The 26734-nt window shown below is 42.9% G+C and overlaps 1 protein-coding gene across 1 annotated transcript in view; it reads left to right on the top strand.

Annotated features, from left to right (window-relative positions):
* LOC126260552 (uncharacterized) overlaps positions 1 to 26734 on the top strand; it is a 99948-nt gene that overhangs the window by 49417 nt on the left and 23797 nt on the right. The window contains exons 4-5 of the mRNA XM_049957886.1: positions 12570 to 14926; positions 26484 to 26689. Of these exons, the coding sequence (XP_049813843.1) occupies positions 12570 to 14926; positions 26484 to 26689 (2563 nt within the window). The remainder of the gene's footprint in view (positions 1 to 12569; positions 14927 to 26483; positions 26690 to 26734) is intronic.

Consider the following 26734-nt stretch of genomic DNA (forward strand, 5'->3'; position numbering starts at 1 on the left):
GACTAAATTAAAAAGAAACTTTCATATATGTGAATACTGAATATAACATTTTATAACTATTTCTGGCAGATATTTAGGAACTATTAGTTGAGTTATCTTTGACCGCACTGTCTGACCATTCATATAAGGCTACCTGTTCTTTCCCGAGTCACGTTATTAAAAAAGCTGGTTGAGATCATCATTACTTTTTGCAAATATCTTGAGCACTGTGAGTACTAAATTCTCTTTCTAGAGCAGTTCATTCATTAAAACTAACCCAAAAAGTATTTAACATGGGAAATAATAAATTGGCCTGCCCTAGCAAGTAGTACCACATGTCTCAACCATCAGAACTTGATCAGAGAAATGTATAAGCCTGACAGAGCCAGAGATATATTGGTCTTGGCAATGACAAAGAACATCAGAACATAGTACAAAAGACACACTAAAATGTAATAAAAAAAACTAGGCCCACTTCCTTGTTGTAGCGAAAATGAGTTAATTTTGTTACATGTAAATGTTAAATCCTTAAGTAGTATAGCTACTTAATTCCAGTACTGGCTGGATGAAATTAAGTGCAGCAATCTCTATTTGACTGAACATTGGATTAAAAGTACAGACACAAACTTGTTTGTACAATTTGCTTATTCAGTGACAACAAGTTATGTTTTTGAAGCATCTGCTGTGGCATTTCACACTCACAAACTTCTTATTGCATCTATTTACCAAATGCCAGCTACTGATGAAGAAACAGTCACAAGAAGGTTCTCCACTTTAATTCTAATGACTCCAAAATATCATCATTACAAAATTTTTGTCACTGGGGATATTAACCCAGAAATAAAGAGAAAAAATGGTATTTGCTGAATGTGGTAAGCTCAATGAATTTATGTTGCTTAAATAAAAAAAACCACCAGGATGGAAGCATGGCATGGCAATGAGCAGAAATAAACAGAATGTGATACCATCAAATTAGCAATATATGACATGATGACATATGGCTCAAAGATGGAAAACTGTCTACTGATAATTTCAAGATGTTAACTAAATACCGAATTCTCAATGAAGAGAACACTGAAAGAATGAGAAATGACTTCAAATTCAACAAGAACTGACATTTTAATCAGACAGAATGGGCATGTTATAAGCGAGACGGAACAGTTCAAGTTCCTAGGCGTACGGATAGATAGTAAGCTGTTGTGGAAAGCCCATGTTCAGGATCTTGTTCAGAAACTAATCCTCCGCAATCTAGTCCCAAGAGGGAATCATATAGCGCTCTTAGAAAAAAGTGTTCCGAGACTGTTACCTGAAATGCTCCTCCATGATACTGACAAGAGGGAGATTGAGTTAATAATTAAATCACTAAAGACCAAGAACTCTCATGGATATGACGGGGTATCTAGCAGAATACTGAAGTATTGTTCCACGTATGTTAGCTCAGTACTTAGCCATATCTGTAACTTTTCCTTTAGGAGTGGTCAGTTTCCTGACCGATTAAAGTACTCGGTAGTGAATCCACTTTATAAAAAGGGAGACAGGGATAATGTTGACAATTATAGACCTATTTCTATGCCATCGGTGTTTGCTAAAGTTATCGAGAGGGTTGTATATACAAGGTTACTGCAGCATTTAAATTCACATAATTTGCTGTCAAATGTACAGTTTGGTTTTAGAAATGGCTTAACAACTGAAAATGCTATAGTCTCTTTTCTCTGTGAGGTTTTGGACGGATTAAATAAAAGGTTGCGAACGTTAGGTGTTTTCTTTGATTTAACGAAGGCTTTTGACTGTGTTGACCACAAAATATTACTGCAGAAGTTGGAATATTATGGAGTAAGGGGAGTAGCTTACAATTGGTTCGCCTCCTACTTTAAGAACAGAAAGCAGAAGGTAATCCTCCGCAATATTGAGAGTGGTAATTGTTGTGGCGTAACAAGCTAGCTACGCCACACTGAGAAGGAAGCCGAAAGGCACGCGCTAAGCTACAGCAGGATGGCTTGAAGTCTGGAACAGGATACGTATTGAATACTATAAAGAAAATACGTAGCTTTGGAATATACTTAACTTTTAATCAATCTTTGTGATACATCTCTCTTGACTATACAAATGAGACTCGTAAGATACATGCACTGTGACAATTGGCGCCTTGCTAAGTCGTAGCCATTAACTTAGCTGAAGGCTATTCTGTCTCTCGGCAAATGAGAGCAAAGGCTTCGTCAGTATAGTCGCTAGCAACGTCGTCGTACAACCGGGGCGAGTTCTCGTACGTCTCTCGAGACCTGCCGTGTGGTGGCGCTCGGTCTGCGATCACACAGTGGCGACACGCGGGTCCGACATGTACTAATGGACCGCGGCCGATTTAAGCTACCACCTAGCAAGTGTGGTGTCTGGCAGTGACACCACATTCCTCCCCCGCAAATCGGCGAACGGTCGTGTTATAAGGCTTCCGCCCGCCGTAGGGAGGACCCCATGTTGACGTATGCGATGAGGTGGGGAGCCTAACAACAGGCGAGGCTGTGCCACCCGCACCCGGCCATTCGGTCCGAGGGGAGCTAGGAAACGCCTGAAAACCTAGTCCAGGGTGCACGTCAACATGCGGTGTATGCGCCCGTAGAGAGACAGGAGGGGCCGAAGGGTCGACCTCCATGTGGTCGGGGCACCCGACGGGCGACGACGACATCTGGTCCGGAGCGGGCAAGAGTTCCAAGGTGGAGGACAGCCGGTCACGGGAAGCGAGCGGCGGCGCGTGACCCAGGGAGGCGCCAGGCGGTTGCAGCGACGCGTCCACTGTGGGCGGCGCCGGCGGGAGAACAGGCGGCGGCGGCGGCGGCGGCGCGTCGCCATGAGGCAAAATGGAAGGCAGCGTCGGTAACACCTGGGGATGAGGCGAGCCAGTAGATGGGTCCCCAGGGCGCTGACCGGACGGCACCGTCGCTGAAAGCAGACGGGGAGCGGCAGAACCCAGGCGACGACAGAGGCGCAGCTGATTGAGATGCCGACGCACCTCACCAGAGGCCCCCAAAACCAAATACATCGCGCGGCCGAGGCAGCGAAGAATGCGCCCTGCGAGCCAACGCCGTGAACCGCGATAGCTGCAATAGAATACAACGTCGCCAGGAGCAAAAGCAGGAGTCTGCCGCTGTACAGGAACCTGATGCGGCGGATGCAGCAAAGACATCAAGGGTCGATGAGGACGACCATGGAGCAACTCAGCCGGCGAGCGACCATCGCGGGGCTGAGAGCGATACGAAGACAAAAAGAGCAACAATGCGTCCTCCCGAGAATGCGATTCTTTCAACTTCAACATCTGTGACTTGAAAGTCCGGACCAACCGTTCAGCGGCACCGTTTGACTGAGGCGAAAACGGCGCGGATGTCAGATGTTGAATACCATTGGCCTTGCAGAATGACTGAAATTCTGCGGACATGAATTGTGGGCCATTGTCGGAAACAATAGTCTGCGGAAGACCTTCAATGCAAAAAATAGCGGACAACGCTTGGATGGTGGCAGATGACGTCGTGGAAGACATCCGGACAACAAAAGGAAAATTACTGAAGGAATCCACCACAACCAACCATCGAGCATTCCAGAATGGACCAGCAAAATCGATGTGCAAGCGTTGCCAAGGGGAAGTGGCTGTCGGCCATGCAAAGAATTTCCGCGGCGGGGCGGATTGTTGTTCGGCACACGCCACGCAAGAAGAGCACATATTCGTAATCGCAGCATCGATTCCGAACCAAGTACAGTGCTGACGAGCAAATTGTTTCGTACGCACTATACCCCAATGTCCTTGGTGAAGAAGCCGTAAGACAGAGGACTGTAACGAACGTGGGACCACGACTCTGGATTGATCATTATCCGAACGCAACAACAAAACACCATGTCGTACAAAAAGTCTCTCCTTGTGAGCCAAAAATCGGCGAACCAGCGGATCCTCGATCCGTGACTTTGACAAGGGCCATTGCGTAGCAACAAAACGCAAAACAGTAGCAAGGACAGGGTCAGCAGCTGTGGCTGTAGCGACACGACGAAAATCAATCGGAAACGATTCGACCACGTCATCGGTTTCCGAATCAATGAACATGCAAGCAAGTTCGGAAGAATCGAATGCTTTATCCTCAGCAACAGGCAAACGGGACAACGCATCAGCGTTTCCGTGCTTAGCAGTGGACTGATACAAGATATCGTAGCGGTACTGCGAGAGGAAAAGAGACCAGCGAACGAATTTCTGCGCTGTACGCGGAGGTACAGGCTTGTTCGGATGAAAAAGCGATGTCAAAGGTTTGTGGTCTGTGATGATGGTAAAGTGACGACCATACAAGAAATCATGGAACTTAGTAACACCAAACACGAGAGCTAAAGCTTCTTTCTCTATCTGGGAATAATTGCGTTGCGCAGACGAGAGCAATTTTGAAGCAAAGGCAATAGGACGATCATGCGATCCATCTTTGTGCGCAAGCACAGCACCGATCCCGAATTCCGATGCATCGACCATCAACAAAATGGGTTTCCGGGGATCGAATGGCGTAAGGCAAGTATTTGAAAGCAACGCCGATTGCAACTGGCGAAAGGTGCGTTCGCATTCCGTCGTCCAGACGAACGGAACACCTTTACGGCGTAAGCGATGAAGCGGAGCTGAAATGGAAGAGGCATGGGGAACATATTTATGGTAGTAATTAATTTTTCCCAACACACTCTGTAGCTGCTTCATAGTTCTTAGCGCAACCAAGGCCCGGTGCAAAAATGTCTGCAAATTCGTCACACAGACGAGAAACACTGTCTGAAGGCACAGTCTCGTCCACTGATAGGACCTGATTTACGATAGACATGTTAAACAACTGAAATAAATCTAACCCAAACAAGTTCACAGCAGAAGAAGAACGAAGAACGTAAAATGACACAAGTTTTGTTTGTCCCTTGTATGTGGCAAGAAGGCTGCACTGTCCTAACACAGGTATTTTCTGGCATGAGTAACTATTGAGCTGAACATTTGCGGCACGCAACGGCGGTTTGCCCAGTTGTTTGTACGTGTCTTGATTGAGCAATGAAACTGCAGCTCCGGTATCGAGCTGGAATGGTATCACTTTGCCTCCAAAGTCTAAATCTACAAAAAGTTTATTGTCCTGCTGACGACAAGAGCGACTGTCACGTGCAATTTGAACTGATACAGGTACAGAAGCACTTGCGACTTTACGGGAGTTCCGGCGACGTCGACGCACACTTTTTGTGGGACGAACACAGTCACTGTTAGAGAAAGTGGCACTGGACGGGGTGGAATTAACTACATGAATGTCCAAGGGCGAAGGTCCACGAGCCTGATTGTCCCTGGTGCGATTCCGGCGCGAAGCAAAGGGCCTGGAATGGTTTTGATTGTCTGATCTTAGCTTTTTCTGGCAAACACGTTGAACATGTCCTTTCTTATGACAGTAAAAGCAAATAGCTTGGCGTGACGGGCAATTGTCACGCGAATGTCTAGCTGCACACCGCGGGCATGATTTTAGAACTGCATTGGCATGCTTACGCGGCACACGTGTTTGCGAGCTAGGCTGCAGCTGCGTGGACGTGCGCGAGGGCCGTTTAGCGTCCCGAGCTGCGCGCCCGGCGGGCCGGTCAATGCGACACACTGCTGGCGAAGTTTCAAATGATTCCTGAGCAAAGTCAAGTGTGTCTTGCCTATCCAATATGTCTATCACTTGTTGAAGGGAGGGATTAACTAGTTTCAAAATCTGTTCCCGTATGCGAACATCAGAAACGTTCTGTGCTATTGCATCACGCACCATAGTATCTGAATACGGAAGTCCACATTCACATGCAAAATCACAATCCCTAGTAAGTCCTTGCAATGTTGCAACCCACTCCCTATTAGTCTGACCGGCCGTACGTTTGGTACGAAAGAACGTATACCTTTTTGCAACTACATTAACTGTTTCTTTGAAATAGGCATCTAAAGCAGACAAAATTTCTTCGTAGGACAGAGTTGCGATGTCGCGTCGGGGAAACAATTTCACTATCACACGGTAGGTGGACACACCGACACAAGAAAGCAAAAACGGCTGCCGCTCATTACCTTGAATTCTGTAGGCGGCTAGATGGAATCCAAATTGTCGGGACCACTCAGTCCACGACTCGTGGGCTGCTTCAAAGCTACGAAACGGAGATGCAACTGCATGTTGAGGCTGCGGTAGTGATGAAGCGGCGGCGGCCGCATCGTTTTGCAGCGCACGTTGACCCTGGACGAGCTGTCCAAGGGCATCCAATAAGGCCTGCGTCTGCTGATTCTGCAAGCGATAAAATTCGGACAGTACATCTGGAGAATGTGGCGAAGCCATGACACAAATAATGCAGAGCAAAGCAAGTAGAAAGAACACGATCCTGTAATCCTCGTCGTCAATCTGTTGTGGCGTAACAAGCTAGCTACGCCACACTGAGAAGGAAGCCGAAAGGCACGCGCTAAGCTACAGCAGGATGGCTTGAAGTCTGGAACAGGATACGTATTGAATACTATAAAGAAAATACGTAGCTTTGGAATATACTTAACTTTTAATCAATCCTTGTGATACATCTCTCTTGACTATACAAATGAGACTCGTAAGATACATGCACTGTGACAATTGGCGCCTTGCTAAGTCGTAGCCATTAACTTAGCTGAAGGCTATTCTGTCTCTCGGCAAATGAGAGCAAAGGCTTCGTCAGTATAGTCGCTAGCAACGTCGTCGTACAACCGGGGCGAGTTCTCGTACGTCTCTCGAGACCTGCCGTGTGGTGGCGCTCGGTCTGCGATCACACAGTGGCGACACGCGGGTCCGACATGTACTAATGGACCGCGGCCGATTTAAGCTACCACCTAGCAAGTGTGGTGTCTGGCAGTGACACCACAGTAATGATGTTCAGTCCCAATGGGGCACTGTTAAATGGGGCATTCCCCAGGGGTCGGTGCTGGGGCCACTGCTGTTTCTTGTTTATATAAATGATATGCCTTCTAGTATTACAGGTGATTCAAAAATATTTCTGTTTGCTGATGACACCACCTTGGTAGTGAAGGATCTTGTGTGTAATATTGAAACATTATCAAATAATGTGGTTCATGATATAAGTTCGTGGCTTGTGGAAAATAATTTGATGCTAAATCACAGTAAGACTCAGTTTTTACAGTTTCTAACTCACAATTCAACAAGAACTGACATTTTAATCAGACAGAATGGGCATGTTATAAGCGAGACGGAACAGTTCAAGTTCCTAGGCGTACGGATAGATAGTAAGCTGTTGTGGAAAGCCCATGTTCAGGATCTTGTTCAGAAACTAAATGCCGCTTTATTTACCATTAGAACAGTATCTGAAATAAGTGACATTTCAACACGAAAAGTAGTATACTTCGCATATTTTCATACGCTTATGTCATATGGTATTATTTTTTGGGGTAATTCTTCTGATTCAAAAAGGGTATTTTTGGCTCGAAATCGGGCTGTTCGAGCTATGTATGGTGTAAGTTCGAAAACCTCTTGTCGACCCCTATTCAATAGTCTGGGAATTTTGACATTGCCCTCACAGTATGTATTTTCTTTAATGTCGTTTGTTGTTAGCAATATTAGCTTATTCCCAAGAGTTAGCAGCTTTCACTCAGTTAATACTAGGCAGAAATCAAATCTGCATGTGGAATGCACTTCCTTGACTCTTTTGCAGAAAGGAGTGCAGTATTCTGCTGCATCCATTTTCAACAAGCTACCACAAGAACTCAAAAATCTTAGCAGTAGCCCAAACACTTTTAAGTCTAAACTGAAGAGTTTCCTCATGGCTCACTCCTTCTATTCTGTCGAGGAGCTCCTGGAAGAGCTAAAAAATTAAGCAAATTCCAGTGTTACATTCTTGATTTTCTTTATTTAAACTAACGACTTGTCGCCTGAATATGTTTCTTATATTTCATTTTATCTATTTCTACAATCGTGTTATAATTTCATGTATTTACTCGTTCCATGACCATGGAGACTTCTCCTAAATGTGGTCCCACGGAACAATAAATAAATAAAAAAAAATAAATAATTGAATGGTCCATTATGCTGACCAGCTTCTACACATTCACTTCCATCATGAAGCACACACTAGGCAGTAACAGCTCTCTTGTTTCTGAAGATGACACACTGGCAATACCATAATCACTAACCACACACTAAAAAATTTACCCACACCACAACTCAGTCAAATGAGGATATTGTACTGCAGGTGAAGAACATAACTGCTGACAGTTGTAAGAACAAGAACAACTCTATAAGCTTGAGAGAAATGTACCTGTTCGAAATTAGAGCAGCAAAAATCAAAGCTAATGAGTTCATTTTAAATTCTAAAAAGAAATGTAAACCATCCTGGAATATGATAGAAAGTGAAACAAACATAGGAAGGGAAGAAATCACTATCCCAATTAACTTCAATGAATATTTTGTGAACTCTGAAAGTTTCCTTGTATCACAAAGCGATGATGCATCTTATGTGGGGGCTTTCCTTTTGCAATTACAGAGTAAAACAAGTAAAAGAATCACTTGGAGAAAAACTACTGCTACAGATCTTCCCAACTCAGAAAACAAGCTGAACAGCTCCAGAACAGAGGACTACCATGGGCACAGCAACTCTGTTCTAAAATGTATACTTATGGAAATTAGAAAGCCAATGCTCCATTTTGTAAATAAAATTATTGATGATAATCCTTTCCCTGAATGCCTTAAAATTATAGTTACACTTTCAATACACAAAAATGGTGACAGAGACATACAAGGTAACTATAGACCAATATCAGTTCTCCCTACAATAGCCTATTTAAAATCACAGAGAGCTGCATACATGTATAACTTCAATTGATGAAGCTATGATAAACATGGTGAAAAGCTAACAGGCCTAAACATCTAAACCTGCTAAACACAACGCCTTGTTAGATTTAGAAGAGCAGGTCTGCTGACATAGTAATGTAACTCCTCAAATGCAGTTCTCTAAATCAATAACAAAACAATCTCTTTAAACACATTGCGTGGAAAACGCCGAACCACGTAATGATTCGCTCTTGTTCCATATTAGGCTTCACTTACATGCAAAGCAAACAACTAAAATCGGACAGGAAATAAAAACAAGTAAGTAAATATTAGTGTAACGCTCATAACTCAACAGAAATTGGCGTTTAGTGTCTTTTAACTTCTGATAATTCAGCGAGAACGTAGAAAATCAAAATTGCAATGGACACGCTTTTAGCTTTAATTTCCCCTTACAGAATTTAAGGTACATTAGTGGCGGTAATAACAATAATAATAATACAATACTCTCACAAGATTAACACAGTAAGTGCCAGGGGATGTGTAAATTTAAGGTTATGGCTCACATTGTTTACTTTATATTACAGTATAATCGTAAATGAACTTAAATTAGTTACCTTTGTTGTTTTGCTGATTGTTAAATTTTCCCTTGGGATAGCCCGTTTCCACTTTTCTAATAATTTTTCTTCCTTTGGAAATGAAACTTGCACTTTCGGTCCCGTCGGGTAATTGCCTTTACACCCGGTCACACATCTGTATGGCATTTTGTCTGTCACTAACACAAATTCGAACTGTGCATCACATAAATAACGTTAAAAACGTTCTAAAACAGTTACGTTGTGCTGCATTCACATACTCCCATGCACAGCACAACGTTATAACACGCTTCTCGCTTCCTTTTGTTATGACTACTCTTGGCTACCTGTCATGCTGTTCGCAGGGAGCACTCAGGCCTTCTCTCTAGGTGGCGTTGCCACTGCTCTGCTTTCTTCTGCCTACTGCGAACCTCTCCTATGCCACTCTTCTTTTAAATTTACATTGCATTAGTCGTGCTCACTAGAAAACACTTCCTAAACTAGACACAAAGGAATTAAAGATGTTAGCTGCCAGTGGGCATTGATTTTTACCAAAGGGGAAAGCTGAAAATTTGTACTGGATCGGGATTGGAACCCAGCTCTCCTTCAGCGCAGATGCACACCGAGCTCGAACCGTTACGGAAACTGGCGAGATGGCGCGTGTAATACGTCAGTTAACAGAAGTTATAAACCTGTACCTATCATATAGACCTTTAACACCTTCCTTACCTTACTTTGTTATCTGTTCTACCCAACATTGTTTCGATCTTAAGGAAGTTCTAATCTCTATACATTTCTTACTTTTTTTTCGGGTAAGAGCAACGTCAAAATTTGCTACGGAAACGAACCTGATCATCCGCTAGTACTTCTTCGCTTTTTTCTTTCAGTTCCTCTGTGCACTATTCCAGTCAGCGAATAAAACGTGTAATCCATCATCCTCGCCATATAGTGGTCAGGCTCCTGCTCAATATCCATGCCTTATTCAGTTGTGTGAGAGTACAGCTTTAACTGAAATCAAACGGTACATATCACGCTGCTCCGTTGAGTGTGGAGGCAACACTAATCTTTCTTCATCGTCCTGAATACCTCACCAGTAATTCTATTGCTATTAGAAAACAATTTTTTCACCTTAAATTTACAAATATTCTGAAAATCCATGTTCAGTATGGGACCACAGATTCTTTCTATACAAAATTTTCCTTTATCGAATTGCTAGGGAATTTCTCTATTCATACAAGCTTCCACTGAATTATCTGCTGTTTATTCTGCGCTTAATATGTCCCCATTTACAACTTCTTTATATATTTGTTCCTTATTTCTCGGAATTATATTTAAACAACTTCTCTAAACTTATGACTTATTCATTTTCTTTTCGTTTTTGGCACTTCCAATTCGTTTATCTTACAAGTTCCGTTACTACTGGCAATATCCCTTCAAATGTTTCTCTAATTAATAACTGCATATATTTCTTCTGTTCTTTATAGAGTACTGGCGCTGTCCTTCCACATCGACATACTTTTTCGGTCCCCTATATATCCCTCCTTGTAACATGCGTCGTCCTCTACAGAACTGTCTTCGGTGCCCTTATGAAGATCTATACTTACAGGATCAAAGAACTTGAAGCATCCCTTTATTTTCAATAGAATTTCTAAATATTCCTTTGCTTTTTGTTCTGCTACTATTTGCATCTGCTCCTGGTTGTTCCTCAGTACCTGATAAATAAACCTACTGCTCAAACATTCCTTTCTCTCTCTTCGTCAAGATATTGTCCAAATATTTCTATTACTCCATCGAACCTCGTTAACACACTTTCCCGTCATCTCTAAATAATATTACGAGGTTCTGTGCAATTTGGTGCTTTCTTTTTATCACACCGATGTTAGGCTGATTGAGATAACACGGTTAAGACTAAGGTTTCGTTCTCGAAATTAGCGAGATTTCATTCTCCACCCAGGTATCGTAATGCGGTTTCTGCAATATACAAAAATCTAAGGTCATTGTTGATAGCCGTTATTATTCTTGTTCAAATAGGTTATTGCCCCGTCTCTAACGGCGTTGTGGCGAAAAGGCTGCTAGCGTTAATGTTTTATTCAGTCTGACCACTTCATTTGTTTATTGTTCCTAATTTTTTTCAAATTTTCTCTCTCATACACCTGCTACGTAATACATCTGTGTATAGGAATATTTCTAACTGACACCTATCCCGAAAAGAGAGTATTTTTTCCTTTTATTTGATCTTTGAGGTCCGACTTTCTCTTTCCTAAACCAAAGCCCAGCAGTGCTTTCATGTCATACATTGACCCTCCTCTGCTTCTGCTCTTCTTATCACAGTGAAAGTCAGTTCGTGGAGTATTTATGTATCTCACAATTTTTGCATATATTATATCTCGTAATGTCACTCCTAGCGTTGTTTTGGTTCACGGTCTCCATTTTATCTATTACCTGCCAGCTCTGACGAGCTGATTTTAGCGTTCTGTAAAGAGTTTGCTTCCTCAATAACTTTCCACTCTCCCAGTACGCCCTGCTGTCTTGCCTCACAATTCTCGCAAATTGCATAATTTTCCTTCGATGGCCATGCGTTTGATTTGCTGGAATAACTTCTACCCATTCGTATTTCATTCACATGTCATTTCGATTCTTTATCCCACTGCTTACGAATGAAGTTTACTTATTTTCTTCATTTAACAATTTTCTTTTAACACCTTTCTTGTTGTGAATCTGCAGGTATCTGAAACGATTTTCTCCGCATAACCGAATATAATACGTCATGGACCAAACAATGTGCAAAACCTGTACTCGCACATAAAGCCTCTAGAATTGCCATCACTAGAAATGGAACAAATAGAAACTACCATAAACGATAAAAGAAAAGTATCAAATCTGTTTTAATGAAGCGAAAATGGAGGCATTCGTAGCACAGCTGTGAGAATGGTATTATAAAGTCAATAAAAAATCCAGAAGCATGTTATTTATTAGCCTCTGTAAATTAAACTTCCAACTACAGTATATCACCATATGTTCACAATATTAATATTTCTTTGCGTGTTTGATTATGATTCTTAGCTGTATATGAGTAAGTGTCGAAACAATGTTTTTCGTAATAAAATAAGCGTTTGTGATGATTTCTCTACTTTGCCGTGTGTTGAAGCCTGCAGTCACAATTAAAGTTTTCGTAGAGGGAGAACCGTAACAGGTCGTAACATCCATATGGTCTCTTTTTCAGGTACACATACGAGGACCACCTGCATCTCGATGGGCAGTTCGAAGGTCAAAGTCACCTTCACGAAGAGTTCCGCGCAGTGCGTGGTGAACGTGCTCCAGTTGTGAAACATGGTGATCATCTTCGTCTGGAGGGAGAGTTTCAAGGTCAGAGCCATCTCAGAGAAGAGTTCAAACCCGTTCGTGGTGAGCGTGCTCCAGTGGTGAAACATGGTGACCATCTGCGTCTGGAGGGGGAGTTCCAAGGACAAAGTCATCTGCACGAAGAGTTCAAAGAAGTCCGTGGAGAACGCGCTGAAGTTGTGCGTCACTCTGACAACCTGAGGCTCGAAGGCGAATTCCAGGGACATAGCCACCTAAGGGAGGAGTTTCGTGAGGTTCGGGGCGAACGTGCTCCGGTAGTCAAGCACGGAGATCACCTTCGCCTCGAGGGAGACTTCCAGGGACAAAGCCATGTCCACGAAGAGTTCAAGCAAGTTCGCGGGGAGCGAGCGGAGGTGGTGCGTAGAACTGACAACCTAAGACTCGAAGGCGACTTCCAGGGACAGAGCCACATAAGGGAAGACTTCCGCGAGGTGAGAGGCGAAAGAGCAGATATCGTCCGCCACACTGACAACCTGAGGCTAGAAGGAGAATTCCAAGGCCAGAGCCATCTACGTGAGGAGTACACAGTTACAAAAGGAGAAAGGGCTCTTGCCAGAAAGCCTGAGGACAACCTGCGTCCTGAAGGCGAATTTAGTCCAGAGAAGAGAGACGACTATGGGGCAACTAGAGGAGAAAGGGCTCCAGTAAAGAAACCACAAGACAATCTGAGACCTGAGGGAGACTTTGCCAAACGTGAGCCTGTACAAGTTGGACCTGGCGATAGAGCTCCAATAAAAAAACCACAGGACAATCTGAGACCTGAGGGAGACTTTGCCAAACGTGAATCTGTTCAAGTTGGGCCTGGAGACCGAGCTCCAATAAAGAAGCCACAAGATAATCTGAAACCGGAGGGAGAGTTTGCCAAACGTGAACCTGTACAAGTTGGACCTGGAGACAGGGCACCAATTAAGAAACCACAGGACAATCTGAAACCAGAGGGAGAGTTTGCCAAACGCGAACCAGCACAAGTTGGGCCTGGAGACCGAGCTCCAATAAAGAAACCACAGGACAATCTGAGACCTGAGGGAGACTTTGCCAAACGTGAACCTGTTCAAGTTGGACCTGGCGACAGAGCTCCAATAAAGAAACCGCAAGACAACCTGAAACCAGAAGGAGAGTTTGCCAAACGTGAACTTGTACAAGTTGGACCTGGAGACAGGGTACCAATTAAGAAACCACAGGACAATCTGAAACCAGAAGGAGAATTTGCCAAACGTGAACCTGTACAAGTTGGACCAGGAGAAAGGGCTCCAGTCAAGAAACCTCAAGACAATCTAAGACCAGAGGGTGAATTTGCGAAACGAGAGCCCTCTGACGTAAGGCCAGGAGAACGTGCTGACGTAGTTAAGCACCCAGATAACCTAAAACTTGAAGGTGATTTCGACAGGCCTGATGGAGTGCTGTACAGGCCAGGAGACAGAGCTCCCATCGTTAAACATCCGGATAACTTGCGACTGGAAGGAGACTTCGACCGTCCAGAAAAAGCGAAATTCGGTCCTGGAGAAAGGGCTGACGTAAAACGGCCTCAAGATAATTTAAGGCCTGAGGGTGAATTCACGGGTAGGAAAAGAGACGATTATACTCCTACTAAAGGAGATAGGATGCCAGTCAAAAAGCCAGAAGACAACTTAAAGCCAGAGGGTGACTTCACTGGTACAAAACGAGACGATTACACACCAACTAAGGGAGAAAGGATGCCTGTCAAAAAGCCAGAAGACAATCTAAAGCCAGAGGGTGAATTTCTAGGAAGAAAGAGGGACGAATTCAGTCCAACTAAAGGAGAGAGAGCACCTGTGAAAAAACCACAAGACAACCTGAAACCAGAAGGAGATTTTACTGGAAAGAAACGTGACGACTTCACAGCGACAAAAGGCGAAAGGGCGCCTACTAAGAAACCGGAGGATAACTTAAAACCTGAAGGTGATTTTGTAGGTGAGAGAAGAAATGAATACACAGTGGTTAAAGGTGACCGAGCTGTGGTGCGTAAGCCGTCGGATAATTTGAAACCTGAAGGTGAATTCACAGTGGAAAGACGGAACGAGTACACCGCTGTGAAGGGCGAACGAGCTGAAGTGCGCCGACATGAGGACCACTTGAAGATGGAGGGGGAGTTTATCGGCCAGACCACTTTACACGAAGAGTTTCAGGTCGTTCGTGGAGAAAGAGCCGAAGTAAAGCGTCATGAAGACCATCTCAGAACGGAAGGTGATTTTACATGTAAGTAAAACATTGAACTAATTTTTTTATGAAAAGCGACAGAGGCCAACTTGATTTAAACACCTCCTGCAGGTGTCGTGATCTACCGATCTGCCATTATGATTAAGTCTTCTATAATTTAGTTTAATTGCCTCTTGGAGACTGCGCAGTGGACTGTCAATGGATCACAGACACTTCCTTGTCTCTAGTTTGCTGAATCCTGACAAAAAGTATTAATTTTGAAAGAAGAAAGACAAGAACACAAGCACGGCGAAGGAAATCGATCATGACCATTTCAAACTAACACTTTTGTTCACTTTTCTACTTCCTTTTCGTCTTCTGTGGTTGTGAAACATTATCCTTTACACGTGTTTCTAAATTATAATCTTTTCCACATTTTCATTATTGTATGTTCGATTCCTCTACTTGCTTTTGTTATTGTGTTGTTCTTCAGTTCGAAGACTGTTTTGATGCTGCTCACAGAACTAATTCATCCTGTGTGTGTTTCATGTCAGCATCGCTATTGAAACCCACATCCATTTGGACCTGCCTACTGTAGCCAAGCTTTGGTCTCCGTCTACAATATTTATCCCCCCCCCATTCCTCCATTTCCTTCCATCACCAACTGACGATTCCTTGATTTCCCAGGATGTGTTCCATCAACCAAGCCCTTCTTTTACGATATTGCAGTGCCTGTGTTATTTTGATGACGATGCAAAGTTCCTTTGGACATGGATGCACGCCGCGTAAGCGACTTTCAAGTACGACGTCTGACCTGTACGGAGAATATACATAATAGGTGTACGAATACAGGTCGTAGACAATTGGTTGGCGACATATGGAAGTTTGGGTAGGGCCGTGAATCGTGCACGGATAGCCAAATGGTACGCCGGCACGGTAGCTCAGCGTGTTCCGTCACGGAGTTGGTTGCTCTCTGTAATAATAATAAAAAAAACTGAGTTAATGGATCAACGATGAACTTGAACAAGCGTCATGGGACGTCCGCACCGAACAAACAATAACGAACAAAATGAGATTAAAAAAAAGTGGTAAGCCGACTGCTCGCGGTAAGTGGGAAATCCGGGTTCGAGCCCCGGTCTGGCACAAATTTTCACTGTCGTCATTCTGTTCTACAGCTGATGGTAGTCATTCACAATTGCGAATTCATTTGAAGGCTTTCTTTTGTTCAGGTTGTACAGTAAACTTCTATTCTGCCTTTCTACACATTTTCATTGGTCATCTGATGTACCTATCTCATCTTTAGCAATCCTCCACAATACTACATTCCAAAAGCTTTTACTATTTTCTTACTGTCTTGTCCGTCGTCTTTGTTTTGTTTCCAGATAAGACTACAGTCCAGTCGAGTACTTTCAGAATAGGCGTCCGAACACTTAAATTAATATTCAGTATTAAAAACTTCTATTTTTCAGAAACGTTTCTCTTGCTATTACCAGTCTCCATCTTATACCCTCTTCACTTGGACCATATTGCTGCTCGAATAATAATACTCGCCTACTGTTCTTCGTGTCCCATTTCTTAGGCTGCTTCCCTCAGCATCATCTGGCGTAATTCAGCTACAGTTCATTATCTTAGCTTTACTTTTCTTGAAGTTCATCACATAACCTCTTTTAAACACACTACCATTCCGTTTAATCGATCTTTCAAGTCTCCGAAAGATTACAATATTATCAGCAAATTATAGATTTTGTATTTCTTCTTCCTGAACTTCACTTCATTTTCCAAATTTCTCTATATTTTCCTTCACTGCTTGCTCCAAGTACGGATTGAGTAACATAAGGAATAGACTGCAACTCTGTCATACTCGCTGCTGCATTACTGCTAATCTTTCATGTTCTTCGACTCTGATTACGACAAGCTGGTTTCTGCGCTAGTTGCAGATAACCTTTGCCTCCCTGTACTTTGTCCCTGTTGACCCCAGAATTTCAAATATCGTATTTTCGTAAATATTTTTCTAAATCTACAAATTTTATAAATGTAGGTTTGCATTTGTTTAAACCCATCCTCTGAAATAAGTCTTAGAGTTAGTACTGCCTTGCATGTTCTTCTATTTCACCTAAACTCAAACTGCTCTTCCCGGAGATCTACTTCTGTCAATAGACATTATTTGTAGACAATTCGTATTAGTAGTCTATTTGGCGTTCTGTACTTGGGGGACTTGTAATCGTTCTAGATAGCACTGCGTGATGCTTCAGCGTGTTACGGAATTTAGCTATGATATGAATGTTATTGTTGTTGTTGTTGTTGTTGTTGTGGTCTCCAGTCCTGAGACTGGTTTGATGCAGCTCTCCATGCTACTCTATCCTGTGCAAGCTTCTTCATCTCCCAGTACCTACTGCAACCTACATCCTTCTGAATCTGCTTAGTGTATGCATCTCTTGGTCTCCCTCTACGATTTTTACCCTCCACGCTGCCCCCCAATACTAAATTTGTGATCCCTTGATGCCTCAGAACATGTCCTACCAACCGATCCCTTCTTCTGGTCAAGTTGTGCCACAAACTCCTCTTCTCCCCAATCCTATTCAATACTTCCTCATTAGTTATGTGATCTACCCATCGAATCTTCAGCATTCTTCTGTAGCACCACATTTCGAAAGCTTCTATTCTCTTCTTGTCCAAACTATTTATCGTCCATGTTTCACTTCCATACATGGCTACACTTTCATAAACGACTTCCTGACACTTAAATCTATACTCGATGTTAGCAAATTTCTCTTCTTCAGAAACGCTTTCCTTGCTATTGCCAGTCTACATTTTATATCCTCTCTACTTCGACCATCATCAGTTATTTTGCTCCCCAAATAGCAAAACTCCTTTACTACTTTAAGTGTCTCATTTCCTAATCTAATACCCTCAACATCACCCGACGTAATTCGACTACATTCCATTATCCTCGTTTTGCTTTTGTTGATGTTCATCTTATATCCTCCCTTCAAGACACCATCCATTCCATTCAACTGCTCTTCCAAGTCCTTTGCTGTCTCTGACAGAATTACAATGTCATCGGCGAACCTCAAAGTTTTTATTTCTTCTCCATGGATTTTAATACCTACTCCGAATTTTTCTTTTGTTTCCTTTACTGCTTGCTCAATATACAGATTGAATAACATCGGGGAGAGGCTACAACCCTGTCTTACTCCCTTCCCAACCACTGCTTCCCTTTCATGTCCCTCGACTCTTATAACTGCCATCTGGTTTCTGTACAAATTGTAGATAACCTTTCGCTCCCTGTATTTTACCCCTGCCATCTTCAGAATTTGAAAGAGAGTATTCCAGTCAACATTGTCAAAAGCTTTCTCTAAGTCTACAAATGCTAGAAACGTAGGTTTGCCTTTCCTTAATCTTTCTTCTAAGATAAGTCGTAAGGTCAGTATTGCCTCACGTGTTCCAATATTTCTACGGAATCCAAACTGATCTTCCCCGAGGTCGGCTTCTACTAGTTTTTCCATTCGTCTGTAAAGAATTCGTGTTAGTATTTTGCAGCTGTGGCTTATTAAACTGATTGTTCGGTAATGCTCACATCTGTCAACACCTGCTTTCTTTGGGATTGGAATTATTATATTCTTCTTGAAGTCTGAGGGTATTTCGCCTGTTTCATACATCTTGCTCACCAAATGGTAGAGTTTTGTCACGACTGGCTCTCCCAAGGCCGTCAGTAGTTCCAATGGAATGTTGTCTACTCCGGGGGCCTTGTTTCGACTCAGGGCTTTCAGTGCTCTGTCAAACTCTTCACGCAGTATCGTATCTCCCATTTCATCTTCATCTACATCCTCTTCTATTTCCATTATATTGTCCTCAAGTACATCGCCCTTGTATAGACCCTCTATATACTCCTTCCACCTTTCTGCTTTCCCTTCTTTGCTTAGAACTGGGTTTCCATCTGAGCTCTTGATGTTCATAGAAGTGGTTCTCTTTTCTCCAAAGGTCTCTTTAATTTTCCTGTAGGCAGTATCTATCTTACCCCTAGTGAGATAAGCCTCTACATCCTTACATTTGTCCTCTAGCCATCCCTGCTTAGCCATTTTGCACTTCCTGTCGATCTCATTTTTGAGACGTTTGTATTCCTTTTTGCCTGCTTCATTTACTGCATTTTTATATTTTCTCCTTTCATCAATTAAATTCAATATTTCTTCTGTTACCCAAGGATTTCTACTAGCCCTCGTCTTTTTACCTACTTGATCCTCTGCTGCCTTCACTACTTCATCCCTCAAAGCTACCCATTCTTCTTCTACTGTATTTCTTTCCCCCCATTCCTGTCAATTGTTCCCTTATGCTCTCCCTGAAACTCTCTACAACCTCTGGTTCTTTCAGTTTATCCAGGTCCCATCTCCTTAAATTCCCACCTTTTTGCAGTTTCTTCAGTTTTAATCTACAGGTCATAACCAATAGATTGTGGTCAGAGTCCACATCTGCCCCTGGAAATGTCTTACAATTTAAAACCTGGTTCCTAAATCTCTGTCTTACCATTATATACTCTATCTGATACCTTTTAGTATCTCCAGGGTTCTTCCATGTATACAACCTTCTATCATGATTCTTAAACCAAGTGTTAGCTATGATTAAGTTGTGCTCTGTGCAAAATTCTACCAGGCGGCTTCCTCTTTCATTTCTTAGCCCCAATCCATATTCACCTACTACGTTTCCTTCTCTCCCTTTTCCTACACTCGAATTCCAGTCACCCATGACTATTAAATTTTCGTCTCCCTTCACTATCTGAATAATTTCTTTTATTTCATCATACATTTCTTCAATTTCTTCGTCATCTGCAGAGCTAGTTGGCATATAAACTTGTACTACTGTAGTAGGTGTGGGCTTCGTATCTATCTTGGCCACAATAATGCGTTCACTAAGCTATTTGTAGTAGCTTACCCGCGTTCCTATTTTCCTATTCATTATTAAACCTACTCCTGCATTACCCCTATTTGACTTTGTGTTTATAACCCTGTAGTCACCTGACCAGAAGTCTTGTTCCTCCTGCCACCGAACTTCACTAATTCCCACTATATCTAACTTTAACCTATCCATTTCCCTTTTCAAATTTTCTAACCAACCTGCCCGATTAAGGGACCTGACATTCCACGCTCCGATCCGTAGAACGCCAGTTTTCTTTCTCCTGATAACGACATCCTCTTGAGTTGTCCCCGCCCGGAGATCCGAATGGGGGACTATTTTACCTCCGGAATATTTAACACAAGAGGACGCCATCATCATTTAATCATACAGTAAAGCTGCATGCCCTCGGGAAAAATTACGGCCGTGGTTTCCCCTTGCTTTCAGCCGTTCGCAGTACCAGCACAGCAAGGCCGTTTTGGTTATTGTTACAAGGCCAGATCAGTCAAACATCCAGACTGTTGCCCTTGCAACTACTGAAAAGGCTGCTGCCCCTCTTCAGGAACCACACGTTTGTCTGGCCTCTCAACAGATACCCCTCCGTTGTGGTTGTACCTACGGTACGGCTATCTGTATCGATGAGGCACGCAAGCCTCCCCACCAACGGCAAGGTCCATGGTTCATGGGGGGGAGTGTTATTGGTCTCTTACAAATATTTATGTAGGTCACCAAGTAATACAATTTCAGTTAAATAATTGTATATTATTGGTCCCCACAGGCGCAGGTGCAACCTCTACACCAAAATTTGTTTGTAGCTAATGTCATTCTCAATGCAGTTGAAAATCTTTGCTTGTGATTTGGTTTTGGAGCTTTCGTGTGCTTCTTCTGTAGTTTCTTTTAATCAGTTATCGGCGAAAGTATCCTCAGAGCTGTTCCGATGTAGGGCCCGTCTGTAACGGCCGAATTACCTCCACGACATCAGACCCATATCTGTATTCATTCGAATTTCCCTTACGTGACTTTATCGTGACGTTAAGTTAGCCATCCATTAATTGCTTGCCGTCTCCGAAATGAGCGAGTGCATTGATACAACTACCGCATTCACACTTTTTATTAAAGACTAGAACTGTTTATTTACTTCGATCCCACAAACTTCACAATTTGCCAAAATTGCGTTCGAACTGTAATGCTCTATTTCCATGTTAGTGTAGGTAATGATGAAACTTCGTGACAGATTAAAACAGTGTGCGTATATCAGGAGAGAAATATTTTTCCGACTTTTCCTGGAACGTATGCCCTTAGAGTTTCAGCAGTAAATAGTAAACGTGATGCACAACGACTCTCTTCTGGCGAGCGCGAATGTAATTTGTTGCACTTCTCCGTAACGCTCTGGCGCCGATTAAACGCTCCTGTGAAGAAATACGCAGCAAGTTGTTGGATCTCCTCTATCTCTTCTGTTAACCTAACTTGGTACAGGTTCTCTGCTGATGAGTAATAATCAAGAATACGTCTTACAAGTGTTTCGTAAATCATTTCTTTCGTGGAGGAAAGTCCCTGAACATTTATGCACAATACGCTACATTTATTTATGTTCGCGTTCAACTGCCCGTCCTTGCACCAGTCTTGACTCTCTGAAAGTCTTTCTCCATTTCTCTACATCCTTTTGGCGTTGTGATTAACAGTAACGGACCTGTCATACTTCCTTGGGGTACTCTTCAGATTGTCCTTGCATCTGTTGATTTTGATCCGTCAGAACAACATGTTTGTTAACTTCCATCTACATGAAAGTCCTGAATCCAATCGCAAACCTGGTGTCATAGTAACGTGGGTGCTGTTGCCTACGGCGCTGAGACTCCCACAGACGAACAGAGCGAGCTGAGTTTAGCGAGGAATCGGTTGGCGGAATCCACGTTGATTCTTGTGCTTAAAATCTTCGCTCTCAAAAAACGAGAAAATACGTGACCATAAAACATGTTCCTTGACTCCACAAAATACTGACGTCAGCGAGAGAGACGCTAAATTACGAGCATTATAGTTTTCGATGCTTGAAGATATGCAGCAACAGTAAACTGAGTCAAAAATTGGTGTCAGAACCAGATACACATGTTTATGAGTGAAGCAGTGTACGATCACGAGGTTCATGATCTCTTCCCTCACAACATTTTACTATGGGGATTTATATATTTACATATTTTAATTTCCTAGCGTCAAACTATGACACCCCCACAATCCCGCCTAGAACTGAATCCTACATCCACGCATGATTAATTGAAGTACAGTTCTACTGAACTCACCGCTCTTTTCAAAAATGTGAGCTCGACCTCGATCACACGATGTCTTACAGATAGATTGCTTCACATGAAGACTGCTTCGCAAACTGAAATCTAAAATTCTGTGTCATTAAAGTTGATTCTGATGCAACAGAAATGACTTTCAACCCCACTACATAAAATTGCTTGAAATTATACATCCCTTGGGATGTCGACCTCTTTACTTGTGTTTACTTATCAGCTTTCTTTGTGTAGCTCAAGTTTTTTATGTGGTTTTTCTTTTAGAAATTATCCTCAGCTTTCCTAACATGTACTGAAAGTCAGAATCACCTCGTACCCGCAGCGACAATAAGTTTTGTGGGGGATAGCTTTCAACAACTAATCCTGCAAACCCTGATATGAGAGCATTGCTCATCTCAATTTTGACATTTTTTTAGAAAATCCTTTTGAGGCAGCTGATGTGCTTCAATCGAAGCATGAAATCACAATACTGTACCTCGATTATGATAGCTAGTTTTACATAACATTCGATGTTTCAATTACTGTTAATTAATTAAAACAACGGTAAACATACATCGGTAATGATCGTAATACCTTTCCTACACAAAATCCAATTCCAGTTTCGTAATCCTTTGATCAAGTGGAATCGTTTGATATACACTCTACGATAATAAATACATAAAAATAAAAAAGGCGACGTACCACGAAGGAACTATCCGAAAGGGACGGAAATCGGTAGTAGATGTGATGCACATGACAGACAAACAGATGATTGATTACAACTGAGAAAAATTGGATGATTTATTCAAGAGAAAGACCTTCACAAATTGAGCTAGTCAATAACGCGCTGGTACAACTTTGCCCCTTATGCAAGGAGTTATTCGGGTTGGCATTGATCGATAGAGTTGTTGGATGTCCTCATGAAGGATATCGTGCCCAATTCTTTATGACTGGTGCGTCAGATACTCAAAATCTCGAGCTGATTGGAGGGCGCTACCCATAAAACTCCAGACGTTCTCAGTGGGGAAGAGATCCGACTACCTTTGCTCGTCAAAGTAAGCTTTGGCAAGCACGAAGACAAACAGTAGAGCCCAACTACACGTCCACTCTTCCTCTCTCAAATGCTGACAACTGCGTATGTTATTTACGCGCCTGTCTGCGAGGCATAGTTATTGCCCAACTGAGTACACGGAATGAAATTCGCCTAGCCGTTATGCTGGTATCGACATGTCCCCTGTTCATTATCCTTGCCAGCTGCAAGGCGAAATTACGCTGCAGCGTCACACATTCATCCATCGGCACTGAACTTAAACTCATTGTCCAGATTTTTCTTTGACTTCTTTTACTGCTTGCTCATTGTAGAGGTAATAACATTCGGGTAGGATACAATCCTGTCTCACTACCTTCTCGGCCACCGGTTCCTTATCATGCCATTCGACTCTTCTAACTGTCATTATTTATAAAAGATAAAAAAGGTTAAAAACATCTCCGTCAAAAAATGAAGCTGTGTACTTACAACCCTAAACAATCAACGAATACAGGCAAGTCCACGGGTGTTGTGGATTTGATGATCTGCGGATAGGGCCACACTTTCTGTAAAATAAACCGACCAGTTGTAGTTTCAACTCCTTCACTTGAAAGTCGAATTGATGACATTATTCATGCCGACCGCCATGTGACTGAGGAAATGATAGTTGACAAGGTTCAAGTTAGTACTGGTATCATTCATAACATTATCTGTAACAAGCTGAAGTACCGCAAAACATGTGCAAGATGGGTCCCAAAGGAGTTGATGCGGCTACAGAAGGAAACAAGTTTGAGAGTGTGCATAGAACTAAAGGAACGTTATGAAAGAGAAGATGAGCACTTCCTCAACAAAATTTTAACTTGTGATGAAACTTAGGTTCACTGCTATAAGCCAGAATCAAAAAGATGAAGCATGGAGTGGAAACACACCAACTCACCGGTGAAGAGAAAATTCAAAACCCAAGGATCAGCAGGAAAAGTCATTCGACAGTGTTTTGGGATACTGAAGGTCCAATGTTTTGTGATTATCTTGAAGAGCAGTGTACAATGAACAGCCAATTCTACTTGGATTTACTTTTAAACAAGGTGATGCCAGCCATGAGAGAGAGACGTCGTGGATCTCGGAGGAGAGGTGTGTTTCTCCAACAAGACAACACAGGTCCTCATATTGCTTAACTAACCCGTGAAACCATAGACAAAATGGGTTGGGAAGTACTGTCTCAACCCCTTTACAGCACTTAGCACTTAATGATTCCCATTATGTTCGGTAAAGCTGAAATACTAAACACCTTTTTCCAAGGCTGTTTCACAGAGGAAGACCGAACTGCAGTTCCTTCTCTAAATCCTCGCACAATCGAAAAAATGGCTGTCATCGAAATAAGTGCCCAAGGAATAGAAAAACAACTGGAATCACTCAACAGAGGAAAGTCCACTGCACCTGACGAGATACCAATTCGTTTCTACACAGAGTACGCGAAAGAACTTGCCCCCCTTCTGACAGCCGTGTACCGCAAGTCTCTAGAGGAACGGAAGGTTCCAAATGATTGGAAAAGAGCACAGGTAGTCCCAGTCTTCAAGAAGGGTCGTCGAGCAGATGCGCAAAACTATAGACCTATATCTCTGACGTCGATCTGTTGTAGAATTTTAGAACATGTTTTTTGCTCGAGTATCATGTCGTTTTTGGAAACCCAGAATCTACTCTGTAGGAATCAACATGGATTCCGGAAACAGCGATCGTGTGAGACCCAACTCGCTTTATTTGTTCATGAGACCCAGAAAATATTAGATACAGGCTCCCAGGTAGATGTTATTTTTCTTGACTTCCGGAAGGCGTTCGATACAGTTCCGCACTGTCGCCTGATAAACAAAGTAAGAGCCTACGGAATATCAGACCAGCTGTGTGGCTGGATTGAAGAGTTTTTAGCAAACAGAACACAGCATGTTGTTATCAATGGAGAGACGTCTACAGACGTTAAAGTAACCTCTGGCGTGCCACAGGGGAGTGTTATGGGACCATTGCTTTTCACAGTATATATAAATGACCTAGTAGATAGTGTCGGAAGTTCCATGCGGCTTTTCGCGGATGATGCTGTAGTATACAGAGAAGTTGCAGCATTAGAAAATTGTAGCGAAATGCAGGAAGATCTGCAGCGGATAGGCACTTGGTGCAGGGAGTGGCAACTGACCCTTAACATAGACAAATGTAATGTATTGCGAATACATAGAAAGAAGGATCCTTTATTGTATGATTATATGATAGCGGAACAAACACTGGTAGCAGTTACTTCTGTAGAATATCTGGGAGTATGCGTGCGAAACGATTTGAAGTGGAATGATCATATAAAATTAATTGTTGGTAAGGCGGGTACCAGGTTGAGATTCATTGGGAGAGTCCTTAGAAAATGTAGTCCATCAACAAAGGAGGTGGCTTACAAAACACTCGTTCGACCTATACTTGAGTATTGCTCGACAGTGTGGGATCCGTACCAGATCGGGTTGACGGAGGAGATAGAGAAGATCCAAAGAAGAGCGGCGCGTTTCGTCACAGGGTTATTTGGTAACCGTGATAGCGTTACGGAAATGTTTAGCAAACTCAAGTGGCAGACTCTGCAAGAGAGGCGCTCTATATCGCGGTGTAGCTTGCTCGCCAGGTTTCGAGAGAGTGCGTTTCTTGATGAGGTATTGAATATATTGCTTCCCCCTACTTATACCTCCCGAGGAGATCACGAATGTAAAATTAGAGAGATACGAGCGCGCACGGAGGCTTTCTGGCAGTCGTTCTTCCCGCGAACCATACGCGACTTGAACAGAAAAGGGAGGTAATGACAGTGGCACGTAAAGTGCCCTCCGCCACACATCGTTGGGTGGCTTGCGGAGTATAAATGTAGATGTAGATGCACTGAAGGAGGCATTACGTTGGAAGAGGCTACAGGACAACGAAGACGTGAAAAAGTTTGTGGGAAATTGGTTCAAACATCAAGATAAAGAGTGCCTTGCAGCCGGAATAAAACAGCTTGTAGCCCGTTGGAGCAAGCGCATAAATATTGAAGGGGATTATGTTGAAGAGTAGAAAAAAAATGGCTCTGAGCACCATGGGACTCAACTTCTGAGGTCATCAGTCTCCAAGAACTTAGAACTACTTAAACCTGACTAACCTAAGGACATCACACACATGCATGCCCGAGGTAGGATTCGAACCTGCGACCATAGCGGTCACTCGGTTCCAGACTGTAGCGCCTCGAACCGCTCGGCCACACCGGCCGGCTAAAAAAGTAGAAAAAGTACTCTGTTGTAAAAATAAATCCTTTTTTGTCCAGACCAATTTGTCTCTTTAATTATTGAATGACCCTCGTAGTTTTTGATAGGCCTACTTGAAGGTTTCCAGCAAGGCTAATCTGAGACTTAATTCTGACTCCGGATACACGCTGTTACAGCCGAGACCACGGCCCGCAGCGAATTCACTGGAGAACGTACGGAGCGACCGAGGCTCATCCGGCGCAACACGTGGACAAAACTGGAGGGCGAGATGACCACCGAGACGACGGCTCGCGCCGAGTACCAGCAGCACGACGTGGTCGAGAGGACGACGGCCGTGCGCAGGCGCAGTGACAACCTCACCGTTGGAGGAGGACAATTTGAGGTAGGCCTACTGTAGCGTTTCCTCTCTATCAAATAAATGCAAGAC

Source organism: Schistocerca nitens, chromosome 5 (genome assembly GCF_023898315.1).
Source record: "Schistocerca nitens isolate TAMUIC-IGC-003100 chromosome 5, iqSchNite1.1, whole genome shotgun sequence".
In the NCBI taxonomy this organism is placed as follows: Eukaryota; Metazoa; Arthropoda; class Insecta; order Orthoptera; family Acrididae; genus Schistocerca; species Schistocerca nitens.